This window comes from Cricetulus griseus, chromosome 2 (genome assembly GCF_003668045.3).
Source record: "Cricetulus griseus strain 17A/GY chromosome 2, alternate assembly CriGri-PICRH-1.0, whole genome shotgun sequence".
Lineage (NCBI taxonomy): Eukaryota > Metazoa > Chordata > Mammalia > Rodentia > Cricetidae > Cricetulus > Cricetulus griseus.
Genome location: NC_048595.1, coordinates 48,720,511 through 48,742,367, shown reverse-complemented (window position 1 = coordinate 48,742,367; position 21,857 = coordinate 48,720,511). Strand labels below are relative to the sequence as shown.

General features: G+C 41.9%; 1 protein-coding gene across 1 annotated transcript in view; it reads left to right on the top strand.

The window, feature by feature from the left end:
• Positions 1 to 21,857, top strand: part of Cachd1 (cache domain containing 1) — a 220,339-nt gene that overhangs the window by 117,860 nt on the left and 80,622 nt on the right. The window contains exons 3-4 of the mRNA XM_027400500.2: positions 984 to 1,132; positions 18,672 to 18,778. Coding sequence (XP_027256301.1) covers positions 984 to 1,132; positions 18,672 to 18,778 — 256 coding nt within the window. The remainder of the gene's footprint in view (positions 1 to 983; positions 1,133 to 18,671; positions 18,779 to 21,857) is intronic.

Below are 21,857 nucleotides of genomic sequence, written 5' to 3'. Positions count from 1 at the left end.
TTTGAACATATCAGTGAGAAAAATATTGTCTTAAAAACAAATGGAGATATTCTGATTGCCTCCATGTTTCTGCCTGTAGGCTACTAGATTGTATGAGCTGCATGACCCAAAGGGGATGATTAGTTCTCCTCTAGTGTGCTGTTAATGAATAGCTCTGCAAAACCAATTAGCCATAATTCTATCAGTCATCTCATTTGGGTAACATTTTGTTGAAGGGGAAGACAAACAACACTGTTTTCCTTGGAGATCTGTAATTAAGCTGTGGTATTTGATAGGTACAATGGAGGGAAAAGCAGTATATGTACCAATTTGCTTTCCTTGTTCCCACATGAATGTAAATCATGATAAAGTATTCTGTTCATATCGGTTAAGCATTTGTCCATCTCAACAGTGGAAAGGGTCACATCCAAGTATATTTCTAATTATACATTTTGTCTTATATGAGTGTCTACATTGTACCTCCTTAGAGAATTACTATTCACCTGGAAGATAGTGAATGCTGTCCCCAAGGGCTGTACAGAAGGCACTGTCACTTCCCTTCCTGCACTCCCGTTCCCATCTATGTGACTCCAGAATCGAAAAGTCTCTGGCTCTTTTTCTCCTATCATTATTTGCTCTCTTAGCCACGCTGCATTCTGTGGTGCTGGCAGTAATAATATCTGAAGTCCTCATTTCCATTTTTTCCAGCAGGGCACTTGTGGATATGCATCATTCCATTGAATTTGGACACATAAGAGGTTGGAAATGCAGCTCCCTCTCTTATAGATATATATATCTCTTATAGACAGAAAATAATACTTTACTGTTGTCTAAATTTCCTATCATGATGTCCATGTGTTTTGCAACGTTTGTTCAGCCCACCAAGTAAAGATGATTTGGATGTTACTCAAAACTTAGTGTATGCGCCTCATGATGCAAATTAATTAGCTTATCAGGAAAGGTGAAATAAATGGGTGATTTATTTTGCTCACTGTCATCCACAGCTAGCCAAAAAAATCCGTGAGAAGTTCAACCGTTACCTGGACGTGGTCAATCGGAACAAGCAAGTGGTAGAAGCATCGTATACAGCTCACCTGACATCCCCACTGACTGCCATCCAGGACTGCTGCACAATCCCGCCTTCCATGATGGAGTAAGACTTGAGCATTCTCTGCTGTTGCTGTTGTTGATAGACCAAGAGCTGGATTGCTTAACCCTCCATATTCAAAGTGTCCATGTTTGATCATTGCGAAGTACATAGTAGCTTTCCATTTACTTAATGCAAGCCCTTAAACATATGTATATTTAAAATTGTTGGCTTCTGCCCATGAATCTCCCCTACTACTTGCTCACCTAGAAACTTCAGCTAATGTTCCTTTGAGCTTATTTTTTGCCTCTCAGAGAAGTCATTATTCCCACAGGTCTGTTTCCATAGTTACTTCATATCCCTCCAAACACTTAATAAACCACACCTTGCTGGTGAGCCTGCTTCACCTCCCCTGCTGCTCAATGCAGGAATTGCACCTCTTCCGCGTTCACCTCTGGACCTTGGCACTTGGCTTTATTAAGGGTGCATTATTGCCTAAGCTAATTTATATCTAGGGGTGAGTAAGCAGGTTGCAACCCTCAAGAACTGTATAAAACATTGTGGAATTATGTGGCAGAAATTGACCATCAGGCAGGGCAAAATGTGACCCAGAGACATGTTGGGATTTCCCACAGCAAAGAGCCTCACCAGGCAAGTTATATCAGATATGTTCATGAAGGCACACGAGGAAAGTTATTATAGTACCACTTAGAACAGAAACATGTAAATATAGAAAACAATCTCCCAGTAGGGGTTTAGTATGGAAAAGTGAATGAATGACACCCATACATGGGAGATGGTGAGATTCAGCCTTCCTACAGAAGCTGATTTGTGAAAGTGACCATGCACACATGTGCATGCCTTCGAGGCATGGGAAGGTACCAGGCAGTGGTGGCACACTCTTTTAATCCCAGCACTCAAGAGTCAGAGGCAGGCAGATCTCTGAGTTCAAGGGCAGCCTGGTCTACAGAGCAAGTTCCAGGACAGCCAGGCTACACAGAGAAACCTTGTCTGCAAAAACAAACAAAGGATCTGGGAAAGCTTCTACCCAACTATTCTGGCATAAAGACAGCAACTCCCATTTTGAATGTATGATGAGGTTTCAGGTCCATGATGCTGGGTGTCTCTTTGACAAAGCCAATGTTCTTTTCAGTTAATGTAATGAACCAGAGAATGAAGTTTCTCTCTCCTCCAGGAGCTTCTTGTGTAGTTAAAGATTCAAGAGACCTTCACTGCCCTGGGAAGATTTACATAGAGTTAGTATAAATGAATGCTCCCTCAGAGATGGGGCTCTGTACCAAATGCTGAAGGTACACGATACCCTAATTCAGGGTGAATGACTGAGCCAAGACATGCTATTGTGTCCAACCAGGAGTTCTGAGGTAAAGCTGATGCACCTCTGGTGAAGCGGTTGAACTGATATCTGACAGCAGCTCTTTGCACCAGGCAGGATCAAGCAAGGACCACCATTTGTGCTCAGTCTACTTAGAATTCAGTTTCCTTCCAGAAAAACACATGTAGAGATTTTTGGATTGATGAGGCCCTAGCCTTTGGCAAGACACAAGTACTTTAAAATTGCAAGGGTTCCTGTTTTTAAACAAAGATTCAAGATGGAAATGGTAGAAAGTTGTAGGGGGAAAGCGGGATAGGACCCTTAGCTAGCTACCTTGTCCCTTATAACAGGCTTGTGTGGGCATGCTATCTGTGGCACTATCCAGTCAAGCACGTTCGCTTCACTCTTCCTGTGTTTCATTGCACAGATGTTTACATTTTGAATCTCGGGGCATTCACAATGGAGCTAAATGCAGAAGGGAGAAACACCCAGTTGCACAGGGCAGTTAAAGGCATGGCTAAAGGATTAGGACTTTATGGCAACTCTGTAACTGCCAGGTTGATCTTGGAGAGTCATATAAATTCTAAGCCTCTGTTTCCTCGCCAGTGAGATGAGAATAGTGAGATGCTTTTGGCTTGCACTTAGGCAATGTTTTGGAAGTGGGAAGTGAGGCAGGGCCTCTCTTGTATCTCCTTCTCACATTGAGTCTGCAACAAAGCCAAATCTGGCTTTGAATCCTGATCCTCCTGTTTCCACATTCCATGTGCTGAGACCACAGACCTATGACACCATGCTTACACAGGCGTGTTTATGGACTCTTGTGTATCTATTTCAATGTCATCTTCTGTGCCAGGATAGTAGGCTTGTTTTTCTTATTATGACAATATCACACTTTAAAGTAAGTACAGCAAATAAAACTTGAATTATTTTAAGAATTATTTTTAAAAAAAAATTCAGTGAATATGACAAGGATTTTAAAGAGGATAAGCATGGTAATGATTGAAATTTGGGACAGTGAACTTAGCAGAGTCTGGATGTAGCTCAACAATAGAAGCCTAGCATGGGCTCAGTTTCTAGCGCAGAGACAGATACTGCCCCCAAATTATTACAAACCTCCTTCTAGACCAGTGGTTCTCAATTTGTGGATAGGGACCCTTTGGGGGTGGGTGCCTAAGACTATCAGAAAACAGTTACAATTCATAGCAGTAGCAATAAAAATAATTTCATGGTTGTGGTCACCACTCATGAGGAACTGTATTAAAGCGTTGAAGCATTAGGAAGATGGAGAGCCACTGTTCTAGGCTATGAATTATATAGTACTAGAAGCAAACTCTTCAAGTTTTTTGTGCTCATGGCCTATATCTAGCCACATAAAAATTCACTAATAATGTTTTATGATAAATATAAGCAATCAGATCCCAAATAAATATTCTGTACTTTGTTCTTAATCCTGTCCATTCCTAAGTCACCTGAACACTGTAAGCATTTGTTGCTTTGTTTTGTTTTTAGCTGAACTTGGGCTCAAAACGACAATAACCATTTATTATACTGGTCTCAGTGTCTTTGACCAACTTATCTTTGCTCAAATGTTTTAAAAGATGACTTAGAATTAGGATAGTGTTTTCATAAGTGTCTTTAACCAATGGCATATCTTCACTTTTTGTTCTAGGCCAGACTTTTCAATTCTACTGACTTTCAATGTATGTTTGGCTCTTTTTCCTTAGGACTTAATAGTATATATTTTTTAAGAACCTAACATGGCCAGTTCTGGAAAGGATCTGTAAGGAGTATAGTGGCCCACTGGTGAGATCACTCACCTAGTAAAAGTGCTTGTCATGAATCCCGATGACCCGAGTTTATCCCCAGAACCCATATAAAGGTGGAAGGAGAAAACCAACTCCACAAAGTTGTCCATTTACCTCTATGCATAGTTTGGTGCACCTTCCCAACCCCCCCCCAACTCATGTGCACACTCACATGCACACAACATGTAATGAACGATTAATAAACTAACAAAGGAGCATGGTGCACATGCTTGCCAATTCAGCTCTAGCAGAGCTGAATCAGGATTGTGAGTTCACAGGCAATGTGAGCCCTGGCAAGAAGAGTGAGACCCTAGAGAAGGAAGGCAGGAGAGAGAAACATCTGTTACATAGAGTCCCCTGCACGGTACACCTGAAGGTGACATTGTGATCACCTGGAAAGAAAGCCGCAAAGTGGCAGAAAATTGATTTTTCAGATGAGTTTGTTCCTTCCCTTCTCAGATTAGTCAGCTCTCTTAAAGTTCTCCCTCAGAAGCCTTGGGAGTTAATGATTTTGCACGGGTCCCTGCATAGCAATGAGGTCCTCTGTCTGTGTTTATTGAAGGGATGATCCGAAGGCCTCAACATTCAATACTTTGGAAAAACAAACAGGTTGAAGCTTAACCTAAGACAAGCTCGCCTTCAGTGGTCTTCCTTGCGGTAACAGGTGTAGGGAGGGGTTCTTTTATTCCTGGGTTTGTTGATATTTGTTTAGCAGTGTGGGGATCTAACCTGTGCCCTTATCATGCTAAAAACAACAGTCTTGAGCAGCAGGGTCATCCGCTCATGACATTCAGCAGCTCTGCTTGCATCATATTGGCCAGGTGCTAAGGTACAAAGAGCTTCGGACATGGCATCATACCCATGGGTCATATCTGACCTTTAGGTGCCCTTTTTGACCCACCCCCCATGGATATTTAAAAATATTTTTCCCCTTTGTGTGTTTCTCAGTCCATTACCGATATTAGAGTTTCGGAAGATTACACATTTTGAAAATGCAAAAGTTGGTTGGGTTTTGTTGTTGTTTTGTCTTCTTCTTGAAGAATCTGAGTATCTAGCCATAGGAAGTTCCCAATATCCACTTGGCAGCCCCCTGCTTTCACGAAGAGCCATTCTCCCTTTAGAGATCCTCTTGTTCACCGACCTTGCCGCTTGTTCTAACCCACTCTCTTCACTGTTATGGTTGGCCCACATTGATACTTAAGTTTTCAGCTCTGCCTTTTTAAAGGCTATTATGCTACACCATAGGTTTGACTTAGAGATATATCTTGCCCTTGTGCGTTCCCTGCCCCGCTGTCTTCAACTTCCCTTCTTATTCTCTCAGACTTCCAGGAATCCAGCCATCAAGTGCACTTCATTAAGACTCTTGTCCCTAAGACCTGGCTTCAGCTTAGATGCTTTCATTGTATGTGTCAAGAACCACCTATCTGTTGACAAGCCCTGCTGCCCCTGGGGTTTTATCTAGCCAAATCAATAGTTTTATCTTCCACATTGCCGAGAGCATTTCTTCTGTTCCCAATTCCTTTCATAGATATGATTGCTCACTGCCATTCTTATTTATATTTTTTGGTATCTTTATTTTATAAGAAGGGAAAAATATGAACTAGAGAGTAAACACTAAGATGGGTCTAGCCTTTTATGCTTCTTTGTATCTCCATGAGGGCAGTCGGTGCTGTTGGGACTCATTCATCTCATGTTTGCTAATTGGCTAATCGTGGGAGGAACTGGTTATCATAAGCAAAGCAGTGCCTATTGTGGGTCAATAAGCAGTGTCTTTCCGGGGCACTTCACCTTGCCCCCTACAGCTGAGTGGCTTCAGCTTAATAGATAATTCTCTCCAGCTCATGGGGGTGGGGGACGACACTTTAACAGCTTCGCTGAGTCTCAAAAGCAAAGAAACTCCTGGAAACACTTTTAAATTGGATTCCCACTCTTTTTTGGGAGCTCTTTAAGTTGGGGCATCTACTGAGGATGCAGTCAACACATCACTGGAGAAGTCAATGGAACCCATCCTATTTCTAAGCCAAATTTCATGTATTCGAAGGAGTTACCCATGAGAACTTCCTGATGGCACGAGGCAAGGCTTACCATTCAGCGTCTTGAGACTTCGTGGTATAGACCAAGCAATTAGCTCGGTTCTAATGCAAAAACTATGGCTCTTGGTTATAGTTCTCAGTATCTTCAGGGTTCTGCAGAGCAGCAGAACCCACAGGGTGAGTGTGCAAGTGTAGGGGTGGGGATGTGTAAGAGACCATGATTTACTTTAAGGAATCCACAGATGTGATTATGTAGGTACAAGTCCAAAGCCTGCTGAGTAGGCTGACATGTTAGAGGCCCAAAGAAGAGCTATACCTGAAGTCTGTAGGCAATGTGGTGGGGGAATCACTGCTGCTGAAAGCAGTCAGTGTTCTGAGAAGCTGCTCATCCAGTTGGTGCAGCCCATGAGGGTCTGTGTCATGGGAAGCAATCTGCCTTTCTCTGAATCCCTGCTTTAGCTGTTTGTCCTTAGTAGGAAGATCCATGGTGGTGTTTGACATATTTTTTTTGTTTTGATACCACATCCTGGCCACATTGATACATACAACCAACCATGGTTCCCTTAGAGAAAGGAATGCATAGACTACCATTGGCATTAATTTATTTTTTATTAAACTGCATATTTTGACAGAGATTACTCATTCTTATTTATATACCTTTCTACTGTGTCATTTCAGAAAACATAGAACAGCTTGGAATGGAGTCTCAGCATGCAGGAAGTTAGTTTTCCACACAAAATTACTTAGCTTCTGTGTCGGTTTCTCTCTTAGTAGGTTTAGATCTAAATGTTACTAGTGTCATATGAGCTAGGGACAGGTTACTGGAGGGGCTCTTCTGTTTTAATGATTAGCATTCTGACTCACAATGGTTGGCTTCCTAGAGCAGGCTCTTTCGATATTTATAGTAGGTTTAGAAGACATGATATCTGATCTTCATAGACTTCAAGTCAGGGGGTTTGCTCTTACTCAAAACTCTTTCATTTTAGAGAAAACTCTTTGCACTTTGTTTATTGTAATGCCAGGATTGAACCCAGGTCCTCACCTACTCTAGGCATGCGAAGTTTGACTACTGGGCTATATTCCTGCCCACACTCCATCTGTTCCCCTTCATCACAGAGCAGATAGCTTAAACAGTATTGACAGTCCTGCTCTGTTAAACTCAGCTATGGCAGATTGTGTCACAGTAATGCAGTAGTGAGACTAGCCGTCCCCAACTCTGTCCTTTCTGTGTGAAGTGGAAGGGTCCTCGCTTTGCTCATCTGGAAAATGAGACATTTCATCTGGACCTCAGAGGCACCTCTGATCCTCCAAGTCATTTTCATTTCCCTTTAGCTTCTTAAAAGGTATTTATTTAGTGTCTGATGTATTCCCCCATGTGGGTTTTGCTGTATGTGTCCATGCATATACTCTTGGAGACCAGAGGAGGACATCTTCCCTGTTACTCTCCACCTCATTTGTTGACACAGAGCTTTTCACTGAGCCAGAAGCTTGCTGTTTCTCTAGGCTGATTGTCTAGCATAGTCCTCTTCTCTTTGCTACCCTCCTCTCCCGTCCCCGCTCTTACCCTCTCCTCCCCCCTTGAAATGTAGGGACTATAGGCAAGGGTTTGCTCTTTAATTAGAGCCATTTTGCATAATAGGAGGCTTTTCATATTGTTCAAATTAGTAAGGTCTGCATTCTATATTCATTTGTTTGAAACATTACCTAGGTAAATAATAATTACAGAGCTAAAAGCACCCATTCAGTCATTTGGAAGAAAAATCAGATAAAAATAATGAAATCCTTCACATGGGTATTGAAGTGGGAAAAGGATTTAAATATCCTGAGATATAGAGGAGCTTTCCAGGCGAGGAAGGAAATGAAGAACACTCATGGTCGCACGTGACCAGCAGTGTTGACGAGGACTTATGTTTGGTGCAAATGATGTCAGAAGCAGCTAAGGGAAATCCTTGCTGTGTTACTGAGGAGCTCAAATGCCAACTAATCAGAGTGGTGGGCTCTACACTCCACAGATGAAATCAAGAACAATGCTGATGTGTCTCTATTGCATAACACTATGCATGACACATGGCAGACACTCACATACTCTTACTTAAATGGAGAGATTTTTCAGAAAGGGAATAAAAGAATGAGATATAATATTGAGAGGATTTTATTCATCAATTGTGTCGCCAATTGGAAACCTGGACTGATTTCATCTATGTAAGCAAAGAACTAGAAAGACCTGCACATGGCTGCTGATGCCTGTTGTCTTGAATTTTGGGAAAGAGAGGAATCAGAGCTGGGTGGTTGTAATTCTAGGGAGGTGTGGGTGTGATAGTGCCCAGTGTTAAGGTATATTTACACTTTGTGTACCCTCTCATCTTTTTAAGCTACAAGCTCAAGGACTCTGTCAGATTCAACCTTGTGTTCAGTAAGGGCCTTCTATAAATATTGGCCTAAGAAGTAAGTAGATGGCAGGTTCCGTAGTAATGTGATGTCATTAATTACCAAGCCATTCTATTTCTAGAAAGACGTTGACCACTGTTAGGAAGTTGTTTTATGTTACTTCATGGTACATTGCTTTTATCTGGACACCATTCCATGTTGCAAGCTCTCATTTGAAGCATAAGTTGATGCTTTGTTATCAGTTGTCACCTTTATTTAGTAAGTTTGTGATGTGCATAGTGGATCTTGGGATAGACAGAATTTCCAAACTATTTTTAGCTAAACTTGCCTATGTCGTGTTGAAGGTAGTCAATGCACAAGGCATTATAATGGATACTTTCTGATAGAGAGATGGAGAAAAAAGCTCATGTAGTAAAAACATGAGCAAACTGTAGCCAGTTTGTGAGGAAACACAAAGGCTGTTTCAGGGAGAGAGGTCATGGACAGAGGCCTCTGATTGCAGGCTTGGTGCAGAATAGTAGGCTGGTCTAGGATAGTGGCTCTCAACCTTCCTAATGCAATTCCTTATGTTGTGGTAAACCTTCAATGAGGAAATTATTTCCATAGCTACTTCATAACTGGAATTTTGCAACTGTTATTAATTGTAATATAAAAATTTTTGGACATAGAGGGCTGCCAGGGGGTCACAGCCCACACATTGAGAATCACTGGTCTAGGAGTAAGACTATTTCAGACCAGAAAAAAACAACAAGTGTCCATAAAATAATCCTGTGCAGTGGGTGGAACGCTGAGTTGAAACAGTGACCAAGGGAGATGCTCTGGGGCCTGGAGATTCCAGGTCACCTAGATAGATTACTTTCTGTCAGCACCAAGTTTTCATACAAGAAACACTACATTGTGGGCTATGATTTGCTCAAGGTAACTAGTTGACGAATGAAAAATAACTCTGGTGAAGAGGTAAGCTGTCCATCAGTTGGGCCAATTTGTTAATCACAGAGAGAGAAATAGTATCAGGTTGACAAGCCTAACAACCTGAGTTTGTGTCTCAGAACCCATGTGAGACAGAAGGAGAGACCTTACTCCACAAACTTGTCCTTGGACCTCAATGTGTGCACTGTGGCATGCCCCTGCCCCCAGTATGATAGACAATAATGGGTACACAAAAGAAGTGTAAGTAACAGAGTAAAATGTATTGTATGGAACCATGGTGTCGAGATGATGCTAATATGGCTTATTAGAGGTTTTGGTGAAGAGGAAGTGTTTTAAATAACCTTTGCAAGACTTATTTTCAGTTTATGTGTGTTTTGCCTGCATGTATGTGTACCACATATGTGTCTGGTGCCTGTGGAGCCCAGAAGCAAGGATCAGGTCCCCTGACCTGGAGTTCTGGTCAGTTGTGAGTTGCCATGTAGGTGCTGGGAACTAAACCCAAGCTCTTCAAGCTTGTCCAGCACTCTTGACCACTGAGCAATCTCTCTAGTCCCAAGGAAGATTTTAAAAGATACTTCTAACTTTTAAATTGAGTATCTTAGAGCATGGAAATATGTGAAGAGCAAAAATAAAGGAAAAAGATTTGCAAGGAAAATGAGTTGACTGTGAATTGCTAGTTTGGATGATAACTTGCATGTTTATCAGTCTCTGGGGATGTTAGAAAAGCCATTGGGGTTAACACTTGTTTTCTTTTCTGAGCCCATGAACATTGTCTTATCATTAACTTATGTGCATAGTGGTTCAGGAAATGTGTCAATTTATTTTCAAGATACTTTCTATCTAGCACACGTAATTGTTCATATTTATAAGAGACACAGATATATTTATTGTGTATATATGCTGTGTAGTGGCCAGATCACTTCAGGAATGTTTAGCTTTAGTGTTAATTTTTCTATAAAATGGTATTTCTAGACATAACAGCTAACCCACATTTTTTTTTCAAGTCTGATCTTAAGGTAATATACATGGGAATGATGACATAAAGTATTTCACCCTCTCTCTTCTCTATTCTATATTTGGTTATTACACTTTTTTTTCTGCAGAATGAAACATTGTGACTTAGGTGTTTTGTGTCGATGACTTCTGTTCTTTTGTTCTCTCTGTGTCACAAGGCCAAAAGAAAAAAAAAATGACAAGCTTGGTCCTTTGACAACTGTGTTTAATTTTCTTTCAAGCCTTGTTCCTTCCCCAGGAAGATGTGTTTTTTCCACAAAGCACTGGGTGGAAATCTTTCCCTTTCAAGTCACTCTCTTATCGGGCCCTTCCATCTCCAGATCCTATAGCAGTTATTACCTGCAGGCCAGCTAACCACCGAACCAGTCTTTGCAGATATTAGTACCAGCAGGCCTTGAGCTGAGTTAAGAATTCAACAAAGGTTTTGCAGAACATTTGCATTTCTGAAAAGCGACTCACATATAATATGAAACTTACAGAAAAAGAGTTGCATGCATTTGTAATTCAGCAACAACACCCCTCTCTGAACTGCCTAGCTTTTAACCATGCATCTCTCCATTTCTCCAGAGAAGAAAACAATGTAGAGAGATGTAGCAGGTCTCAGTTAGGTGGGTTTAGCATCTGGGATCCTGATTGCAAATGAGTTGGGGGTTTTATTGCTGGGTATCTTCTTCTCTTGTTTGAGACAGGCTCCCACTGTGTAGCACAGACCAGCTTTGACCTCAATGTCCTTACTGCTCTCCTGCCTCTATCTCCCATGTGCTAATTATAAACATGCACCTTTATGCCTGGCTCAAATGAATATTTCTCATAATGATAAAACAATTTGGCCAAAGATGAAATTAGACGTAAGGATGGATCCCCTGTCCATTGAGGTGCTAAATTATGTTTCATCTTAGAATTTTATTTAAGATTACTAATTTGACATCTTAAAGGATAAATTCGCAGAATATAAAGTTCCTGTTGTCTAGATTTTGTTACTTAGACTAAAACCCAAACCATATGTACCCTTGGAGTGGGGGGGCGGGGGCGTGGTTGGGAGGCTGGCTAGGTAGCTGCATCTGTGAGACTATCATTGATAAGAATCACCTTCACTCCAGAGGCAACCATCTGGGGGAGCTGAGAGACACCCCCACTTTCTCGATTTTCCTGTGTCACCTGTACTGACCAAAGAGTGAGAGACACCTCAGTGCTTCTAGTATTGGATCTCATCACCTGCATTTTATGAATCTTAAGTAGAATTTGTTTTGTGTTTTTCTTTTTAAAATCTGTTTGTGGGTGTGGGGATGCTGGTTAGAGAGCTATCCTAGCTCTAAAGAATAGACCCTGTCATAGCTGAAAGCCAGCCCTTAAGCTTTGTATATGCTTTATGGAACTGAAATTGCAAAGCGTTTTTTAAAGGTTGCAATTTGAGAACCATCCTGGCTGTCATGTCTTATTCAGTGTGATGGTGTGCACATCTGTCTTCACTGGTGCCGTCAGTAAACTTTCTTGGGCAGGCCTCTCTTCTTAGTGCACCCTGAGCCTGAAGCTGGACCAGCTCATCCCCCAAGGTCTTCTGCTAGCTGGAGCTCTTGGTTGCTGTCTTTGATGTCCATGTGGTGCAGCTCACAGCTCTCCGCTACTTACTAACAGAGGAAATCCACAATTTGTAGTCTCTGGTTGATCTAGGCTGAGATGTTGGCCTCTAGGCTTCCTGCATTTCTTCACTCAGCAATAATGACCAGTTCCCGAAAGGTCTGACTGGGCAAGACCCCAAGTATAAAGAAGTAGAAAAAAGGGTCCCTCTCTGTGTGTCTTCCAAACAAGAAAGAGGAGTGTTTAAGTAGATAACAGTGAAGTGCAGACATCCTTATAGGAGGTCAAGTGGCCAGTAGACAGAGGTGACACGGAACAGCATAACGAGTACTACCAGGCCACACAGTCCCTGTCCATTTTATATTTTTCCCTTCTTGTTGTGCCCGGCCTTCTCACACTCAGCCTACTGCTGAGGGAGATAGGGATAAATAAGTGTTTGCTGTGGTTGTGTGTTCCCTCCCAACTCCTCCAGATGTCACCTATCCAGTCCCTTCTCTTGGTGATGTGCTATGAGGAAACGGTAGGGAAGGAATGTTTTGTTCTCAATGCTGCCTAGGTAGGTGCCTTTGCCTCCTCACCTCCCAAGGGCTTTGGAAAGCAGCTCGTGTTTCCAGCCTGGCATTGCTGAACCCTGGAGATTTAATCCTTATTGCTGATAAGAACAAAAAGAATGTGACTTATCTCTCCCATCTCTGTGGAGATGGAAGGAAAACCCATTTTTTGCAGCATGATTACAAGCTATTTGACAGCTTTTCCGTTTGCCCATTAATTCAGGTGTTTGAATAAGTAAGCTCTGTTTGGGGGGGTTGAGTATCGTGGACTCTATAAATGTGATGGTTCCTTTTTGAAGTGATTTTTATTCTTACCCCTTCCCTCCACCATTCAGAGTTTAAATATTTGCCAATGCAGATGTTCGATTTTTATCTTAGCTCTTCCTCTGTTTAACTTTATTCTCATGGGTAGTTAAGTGGAAGATAAGGAGTTCTTGTTTAATTCTTTTCAACTGGTGTTGCTCAAATATTTGGAAAGCAGCCCCATCCAAGAAGGAATGAGCAATCAGGAACCTGGCTGAATTGAAGATGAAGAGCTACAGTGAGCCAGGCACTGTGGGCTGTCACTAGGGCAGGGTGTGTGTGAGGCGTGGGCGTTTCTATGTCTATCCCTTCCCTGGAGGCTCCTGAAGCTACTGGTGAGAGCTGTGGTTTCTTTTGTGTGCAGTTCTTAAAACAGCCTGCCAGGGCCTGCTTGACCTGAGAGCTCCATTGGGAGCCTGTCAGTGTTTGCTTCCCACTCCTTTCAGAACAGGCTTTGCTTTGGGGAGGTTGGAGAGAGAGAGAGAGGGAGAGAGAGAGAGAGAGAGAGAGAGAGAGAGAGAGAGAGAGAGAGAGAGAGAGAGAGAGAGAGAGAGAGACTCTTACACTTGTCATTGCAGTTTAGCAGTGATTAAAAAGAATCGAACAAATGAAAAACTATCCCCAGCCCCCTCAGCCACCATCACACTGGCTTTGTGTATGGACTCCTGAACACTTTAAGCCTTGCTCTTCTGAGAAATCCCCAAGGATTTGCTTTTTAAATCATTGCCTTAAAAATGTATCCATGAACAATACCACATTTCACCACCTCCTTGGGAACCCACACCAGGGGTTTGGTTTTTGTGTGTACTGTGATAAATTGGGCCGGCTTCCCTGGAAATGTTCAGAAAAACCTAGGATTCTGGATGATTTGCCTGGCAAATCACCTTCCCTAGAGAATTTAAACAAAGACCAAGAAACAGATTCAGGAAGTAAACCCCAAACAGGGGTATGTGCGCCTGTCTTCCCTTTATATCTTTTTCTTTCTAAATCGGGACTCCACTGAAAAGTTGATTTACACTGTGGATCGAGGCTGAATGGAATCCAATTGGAAGTCACTTGAACACTGTTTTGATGTAAGATTCAAAGCTTCTGCAAATTTATTTTATCTTCTACATTTGCTGATCTCCTGCTTGTAAATCCTGTTGAAGGAGAATAAAAATGACTGCAGCCTGATGGGAATTAAATGTCTGAAGTTCAAAGCAGTTTGCACATCAGAGCAAGCGTCAATCAAATGAACATCTTGCAAGGCAGGCAGGGAGTGAATTTCTCCATGGGGAAGAGATCAAAGTGGGAGTCACAGCCCTGTTTTCTCCCTGGGGACGCAGTTTCGATCAGTTGTTCATGAAAGTAAATCCAAAAGGAAGGCCTTTTTTTTTCTTCTTTCTTTCTTTCTTAAGGGGGTAGGAGAGATGGAGTTATTCCTCTAGAAACTGAATTCTAGGCAATGGTTTTATCTTATGAAAATAAGTAGAGGAGTCAGATTTAATCCGTTATCTATTTTTTTTAAACCTCAAGGTCTAAAGGAGATTTAAGTAGGATTTTTCTATTGCTAACTTTCTAAAAGCGTAAATATAAAGAACGAGGTGAATCACACCTTTTAAACTGATCGCTTAGTCATCTTATGTGAAAATGTGTCATTTTTCTAGTTCTTGACCTCTTTTATAAGCCTGTACTTAAATGCATATGATTGTCAGCTAATACACCCCTCAATGCAAAATGGTTTAGGTAAGTCCTAAGAGTAGCTTACATATTTTTATACAGAATCTTCACCATAAATTTTGTCTCCATGGGCTCCAGATCTGAGTGACTATCATGCTGCCTTTTGGAAATTGCTTTTCTTGATGGCACATGCGCATTAAAGGAGCTCCTGCCTTTGGGCTGTTGACTGTTCTTCCTAGGCCTGGAGGTAACTAGTGTATCAAGATGACTAAGTGGGTTTCCTTCCCATGTGTATAGAGTTCAGCAGATCTGGAGTCCAGACAACAGCAAGTGTTAGCGTGTGTGATTTGAGGGCTGGGAGATAAGCCCTTTATTTTTGCTTCTAGTAATTACTGATACTTACCTAGTTGTCCCACTAGCCCCAGACACTCTCCTCCCTATCTATTGCTCTATGTCCTCTGATGGCATTTCCCCCCACCCGACTGACACTTCAGTGGCATAGGTAGTGAGGAAAGCCGGCGGCGGGGGGGGGGGGAGGATGCTATTTCCAGGCTTTATATGAACTTGCATGTACATGGGTGCTGGGAGAGAAAGGAGCATTCAAGGGCTGCCTGGGGGCTGGATGCCTAACATGGCTTCCCTAACTGCCCACTACTATCCCAGCCCAACTAACAAATATTGAGTTGTCACAAAGGAAAGATAAATTGCTCATCTTATTTTTGGATTTTCATTGATGGTGTTGTTTCAGTGTTTATATTCCCTTTCCCCTGAAATTTGTGTCCTTAAAACATAATCACCACTGTGATCATATTAGAAAGTGCAGCCTTTGGGGGGTGGGGGTGGCTGCAGAAATGGTCCTAGAGGGCTACCTTGCACCCTTTAATCCAGTATTCCTGACAATGGCAGTATTTTAAATCTGATTATTAAAAATAAAACCACACAACAACAACAGGAAAAAGACACAGACTCATAACTAAGAAGCAGAATGCCAGTGATGTTGGAGAAAGAAGTCTCCCTGAGCTGAGCTGTCAGAAGAGGAATACTGTTGATGGGCCAGCCTTGAAGAGAGGGTAGGGTGGACACTGGTGATCAGCAGGCAACCCCATGCTGAGAGTCTGGTGTGGTTAGCAGTGAAGGTAGTAAGAATTGGGGAGAAAGCTGGGGAGACAGTAATAATAATGAAATACTACATTGTCAAACTGTTTTGTGGAGCAGAACTTTTGTTAGCAAGCCACTTCCACTTTTATCAATTTATAGACCTTCTCTCTAATGCTCCTAGAGATTGTCTGTTCCATAAAGAAAGGAAACTCCTAGTATTTCCTTGGTCTCCCTGGTTCCAATAAGCAAACCATCTTTCATTTCACAAAGACCAGAGAAGTCTACCTCTGTACCCTCACCTTCTGATAACAGCTCTCCGGATGTGGGGCTCCTAGCAGAGGTCCTGGCTGTGGACAACCCATCTGGGCACACATGGACTATATCTGAGCCAAAATTTTCCTGGTGGGATGTGTCAGGCACCTTCCTGAATTGACCTTTTCAGGGAGCTTTTTCTTCCCGTGTCCTTTAGAAGCAGAATGCTGTGTGTCTCTTCTCAGCAAAAGAGTTGTGTCCAGATTTCATGTCTCCTTATTCCCTTCACTTTCTGTGTGTCCTGTGTGTGTGTGTGTGTGTGTGTGTGTGTGTTTATGTGTGTGTTTTCCCCCATTTTTCTCTACTGGAAATGGGTAGGTCTAAAGGTGCTTCCTAATTTGCATAGTTGTGAGCTACAGGAATACCTGGGTACTATTCCATTCTCTTGATCCAAACCAAACCCAAAGACCCTCCATCCTTAGTGAACTAAATACAAAGGCCCTTGTCCTTAGTGTCTTTGAGACATAATAAGGATTACCTGTGTTCATACAGAAAGCAATCCTCTTAATTTATTTCCAAAAGTTTGTGTGACAACACTGAAGGGCTTTCTTGGCCCTGGGAAGCAGTCAAACTCAGATTGCATGCCCCCAAATCAGTAACTCGATCTCTGCAGAGGCAGAGCCCAGCATCCACCCTGGGTGATTCTGGTGTAGCTAGGTGGTGAGTATTTTGCAACCATTCAAAGGAGTCAGTTCTCATGAAGACATCAGGAGCCTCTGGGCGGCTCAGAATGGGACTGGGAACATGAATACTCAGGACAAGTCAGTTAGCATGAACACCTATTTGACCAAAACAATGTTTGTTTTGTTTTTCTGTTTGTCAAGACAGGGTTTCTCTGTGTAGCCCTGGCTGTCCTGGAGCTGACTTTGTAAATCAAGCTGGCCTCAAACTCACAGATTCACCTACCTCTGCCTCCTGGGATTAAAGGCATGCTCCACCACCTTTTTTAGAAAACTAAAATGTTTTGAAAGATCAGTCTTACATTCTCTGTGGCTGCTTGTGCTCTCTAGTGACAGGTGTACTGTAGTGGAAGTGTCCCAACAGAACTTATGACCCACAAGACCCCAAATATTTCTTATCTGGCCTTCTATGAAAGTATTTGTGAAGGAAATGACTTCTGTTTGCTAGTGCACAAGGACAATGAGATCTCGGACACTTGTGTCAGCAGCATGCACTAGGTAGTTAGTACTGTGTTAATCTCTCCTCTCTCCTCATCTGTGGCTTTGAAGGAAGCGATCCTCTCATCTAGACAAACTGGAACAAGTCCAAGACAGAGCCACTATGGTGAAGGAATGGTGTCCTTTGACGTGCAGCAGACATTGTTGATAGAATTCTCAAATGGGCAAATGGGCTGATGCCTAGAATAAAGGGCTCTTAAAACCCAGTTACTTCTCCAGAGCGAGTGCTAGGCTCCAAAACTACACAGAGAAACCCTGTCTCAAAAAAAAAAAAAAAAAAAAACCAACCCAGTTGCTTCATTCATCTTTGAGAAGACGCTTAAAAAATACTCTGTCATTTTGGGTGTTGAAACTGACGTGAAAACACAGCTCCCTTTGATATATCTAGTTCAGCAACTCCTAGATTTTATGAAATGACCAACAGATAATCCAGGGTCATGAATGATTAGATGCATCTTGAGTTTAGGAATGTCCCTCGTGGCATGTAGTAATGGAATTTCATCCGTTCACAGATATATACCATACGTTTCACAAGATTTAAAGAGCTGGTGTTGGGTTGAGGTTTTTGACAGCCCCCTGGAGTTCCCGGGAGCTCCTTTTGCCTGGGAATGCTGTAGTAGAAATATGGAAATTGCAGCTTTTTGTCCTTCCTTACTGACTGTGAATGTGTGTCCTGGTAGATTCTTTCAGATTCTTGTCTTCTTGAGCAAATGTTTCATTGGCTCCACCTGTAATCTTGTGCAAGATGCCACTACAGGTACTGGCATTGTTCTGTCTTTAGTACTAACACTGAACTTCTATAAGGAATCAAGACACTTGAGCTTTCTATGAGCGGCAACAGGGCAGGGGCCAGTTCTCAATGAGGTTCCAAGAGAACCATTACTCTTAACCCTTTTGATAACCTTGGGAAGTACGTTTTATTATTTACTTTTTTTAAGATAAGAAAACTGACTTAAGTTTCTCAAGGTCAGACTTTTAGCACTACGTGACAGGACAGAGATATTTCTCCTCCACAGTTGGTACTTTCCTTTGACTCCTGTTGTAGACTTGGCCCCTGCTGCCCAGATACAGTATAGTGAGAAACTCTGTTTCACAGCCACAGTGTTGCTCAAGTCTGAATCTTGTCATCTACTTTGCATACGGTTTTATTGATAGTAATAACCCAAGTTCCTTGAGTAAAAGTTGCTTTTAAAGCCCAGTTTACTTTTAATCTCCTAGCATTTGAACGTCTAAGCATTCTAGACAAAGGTACTCCTTTATCTCCTACATTATCTAGAAATTATTTTTACTGTTTTGTTGTTGTTAATTCACCATCTTACTATCTATGGGCTAGCCTACTACTATGTACTACATGGTACAAACGATTATTTTTGTTGGTTGTTTTTTCTAGATATGCACTGCTAATCCTCTCCTGTTGTTTCAGGTTTGATGGGAACTTTAATACCAATGTATCGAGAACAGTGAGTTGTGATCGACTTTCTACTACTGTGAACAGCCGAGCCTTCAACCCGGGACGAGACTTAAATTCAGGTCAGTATTTGCTTTTTCATTTCCTAAAGGTGAACGGCATCCTACATATTCACACTGAACAAACATACTGCCTCAAATGTTTTTGTGTTCATTTTAAAGAACAACATTATATACTTAAAGTTGTATGTGTTTATTGGGAAAGTTAACTGTAGGAAAGACAGGAAGACTATCAAGATATATGTATTAGGCATGTATTGTACAACTGTATATATGGCACATGCCAAGTACTACGCCAGGCTCCTAATTATAGCTTCTCATTCCATAGGACTTTTACATTCTTTATTGTAAAGGTTATGTCAGAGACCCAGCTATTCTTGTAATAGGAGGTGCTCATTTGCATTTTCTATCAGTAATCTTTCAATTTGTTTTAGGGTTTTCTAGATGAACAATGGGAGGGTTTTTTGCTAGTGGAATCAGGTCCCTTACACTCTAGGATGAAATTGCGCTTGCTTCCCTATCCCACTGGAACTCCATTATGTGCAGTGGTAGCAGCAAGTTGGAGCCTCTGTTTATTCAGGAGCTTCCAGTTTCAAACTCCACACCATCTCTCCTTTCTTGCCCTGAAGGTTCTGTTTCAAGTATCTCTCCTGCACTGTATGTGTACACTTGTACTTGTTGGTTAAGATCTCAAGACCTGGAGGCTTCCCTATTTAAATAGAGCTGGGAGTGCTTTCAGAAATAATAACAGCCTCAAGTTTCAGATTTTACCAAGACCTAGAACAGTCCTATGCCTTCACATGCTAGACGGTTGAAGCATCTTGAAACATCTATTCCTTAAGCATGAAGGTCTACATTTCCCAAGCCGAAGTACTCTTATAGACATGTAAAACTCAAGAGCGAAGCCAGAGGACCGGAATATTTATTTCTAGGACCCCATCCAGGCTCTGCCTGGGGGTTAGTTTGTAGTCTTTCGGAATTGTATACACAAACCAGGGAGCCTGTTGGGTCTAGAAAGAAAGAGTCTTGAGTTTAAAGCTTCTTGAGGGATAATGAAACTATAACTGCTAGATAAATTATCCAGCCTTCATCTGCCAGGCACATACTCCCTCTGAGCCAAGATGCATCACATAGTCAATCATTTTTATTTGGTAAGAGAGTCTGGAAGTCCTCTGGAGCAGGTGAGGTTTACTGCTACACAAGAAGTTAAATGAGAAGAGTTTTCATTGAAAGAGCATGGAATAGGAAAAAAGGTCAATTGTAGAAGATTCTACAGTTGGCACAAGCCACAGAGTTGACACGTGATTCTCAGGCTCAGTGTGTTTCCTCAAAAACACTCAGTAACACAAGACATGCTGCTATAACAACAGTCTGTGGATAGAATCAGGTATAAGTATTTCCCCCAAACACACAGGGTAGCTTAGCAGCAAGGTCTGTGGTTCCAAGTTTTAGAAGTCACGCTGACTTCAGAGGTTTGCACTTGAACTAATAAAGAAAAAGAATAATAAAGTATTCATTTAGATAAGATCTAGAGACCTATTTAAGTAATGTTGATAGTTATCTTTTAAGGATGCTGGAGTATTCTTCATTTCAAACTGAGAACAAGTTGTTTTTAGAATCAGGAAAAGATATATAAAACAAGGGAATTGCAGACTATTTTAGCTCCTCAGTTTGGTCCTAGGATACCCTTTGTGAACACAAAAACCTGCAGAAGCTCAAGCCCTTATGTAAAATAGTGTGATATTTGCACACAGTGTTTGTGCTCTCTCTCTGTCTCATATTTTTTAAATCACCTCCAGGTTACTTATAATACCGAATATTATGCAAATGATATGTAAATGGTGGCCACACTGCATTCTTTAGGGAATGACACAGAAAGGTCTACACCACTCAGTGCACTCAGGTGTTTCCGGACATTTTCAAGCTGGCCTTGGCTGATTACACAGATGTCGAAGGCTATGATTTCACTCTTTTTGGGTAGACAGCAGCTTGGTTAATATGTCTCTGGAAAAAGATCCTCAGGCTGATGTTGAGTTTCTGAGGAGGGTTCATGAACTCCTGGTTATATGATTGACACAATAAGAAAAGACAGGCTGATGTTGGGGTGGTGGCTCAGGAGGAAAAATGCTTGCCTCAAAGTAGTAGTACCTGAGTTCAGGGGTCAGCTAACCTGACACACAGAATCAAACAACAAAAAAATACCCCTGCTTAAGAAGGTAGAAGGCAAGAACTGACACCTAAGCTTGTCTTTGTGACTTCTATACATGTGCTGCGGCTCACGCACACCTGTCTATCTTCACGTGCATGCATACACACATACCTACATATTATCTATGTACATACACAAGGGCTGACTTGTGTGTGTACACACACAGAGGCAGAGTGATGGTGGTCCATGCACACATGGAGTCTACAATGACACTCTCTTGCCTCTGCTAGGACCTCCTATCTTAGTGAAGGACCAGGCCATGGCAGGCCTGGAAGCAACTACAATCAGGGCCTCACCCCTATTTCCTTTTACCATTGTTTATCTATTCCAAGTTTTTGACAGCGTGCTCATTGTTGGGATCTAGCACCATCATTAATAATAAGAGTACCATGTTTTTTTCTTATTGAATACAGAAGCAATTTTCCCAGGTCATCACTACCTAGCCACTAACTAGCATAAATACACACAGCTGGAATTTACTCAGTATCTATTAAATACCCTGCCACATGATAAATACTTGGCCGGAAGCTATAAACAGAATGAAGAACCTATTTAGAAGTTGAGAGTTACTGAGGATAAACAAATAGACAAGGAATGTGCATCAAGAAGTAAATGCCACTTCTATTTGACTGTGTTTCCCCCCAACCCCCAAAACCTTAGGTCATGAGACTCTATGCCCCCATAAATGGATTAATGCTGGTTATCCAAGAGTTTGAGTTCAATCTTAGGCCGCCCTACCCATGTGATGCCATCTGCCATGCTGCAATATAGCAAGAAGTCCCTCAGCAGATGCAGCCTCTCATTCTTAGGCTTCCCGGGCTCCAAAATGCTGTCTGTTGCTTCTGAGTTACTCAGTGTATGGTTTTCAGTGAGTTACTCAGTGTGTGTTACAGGAGCACAAAGCAGATGAGAGCACATTCAACCAGGCAAAAG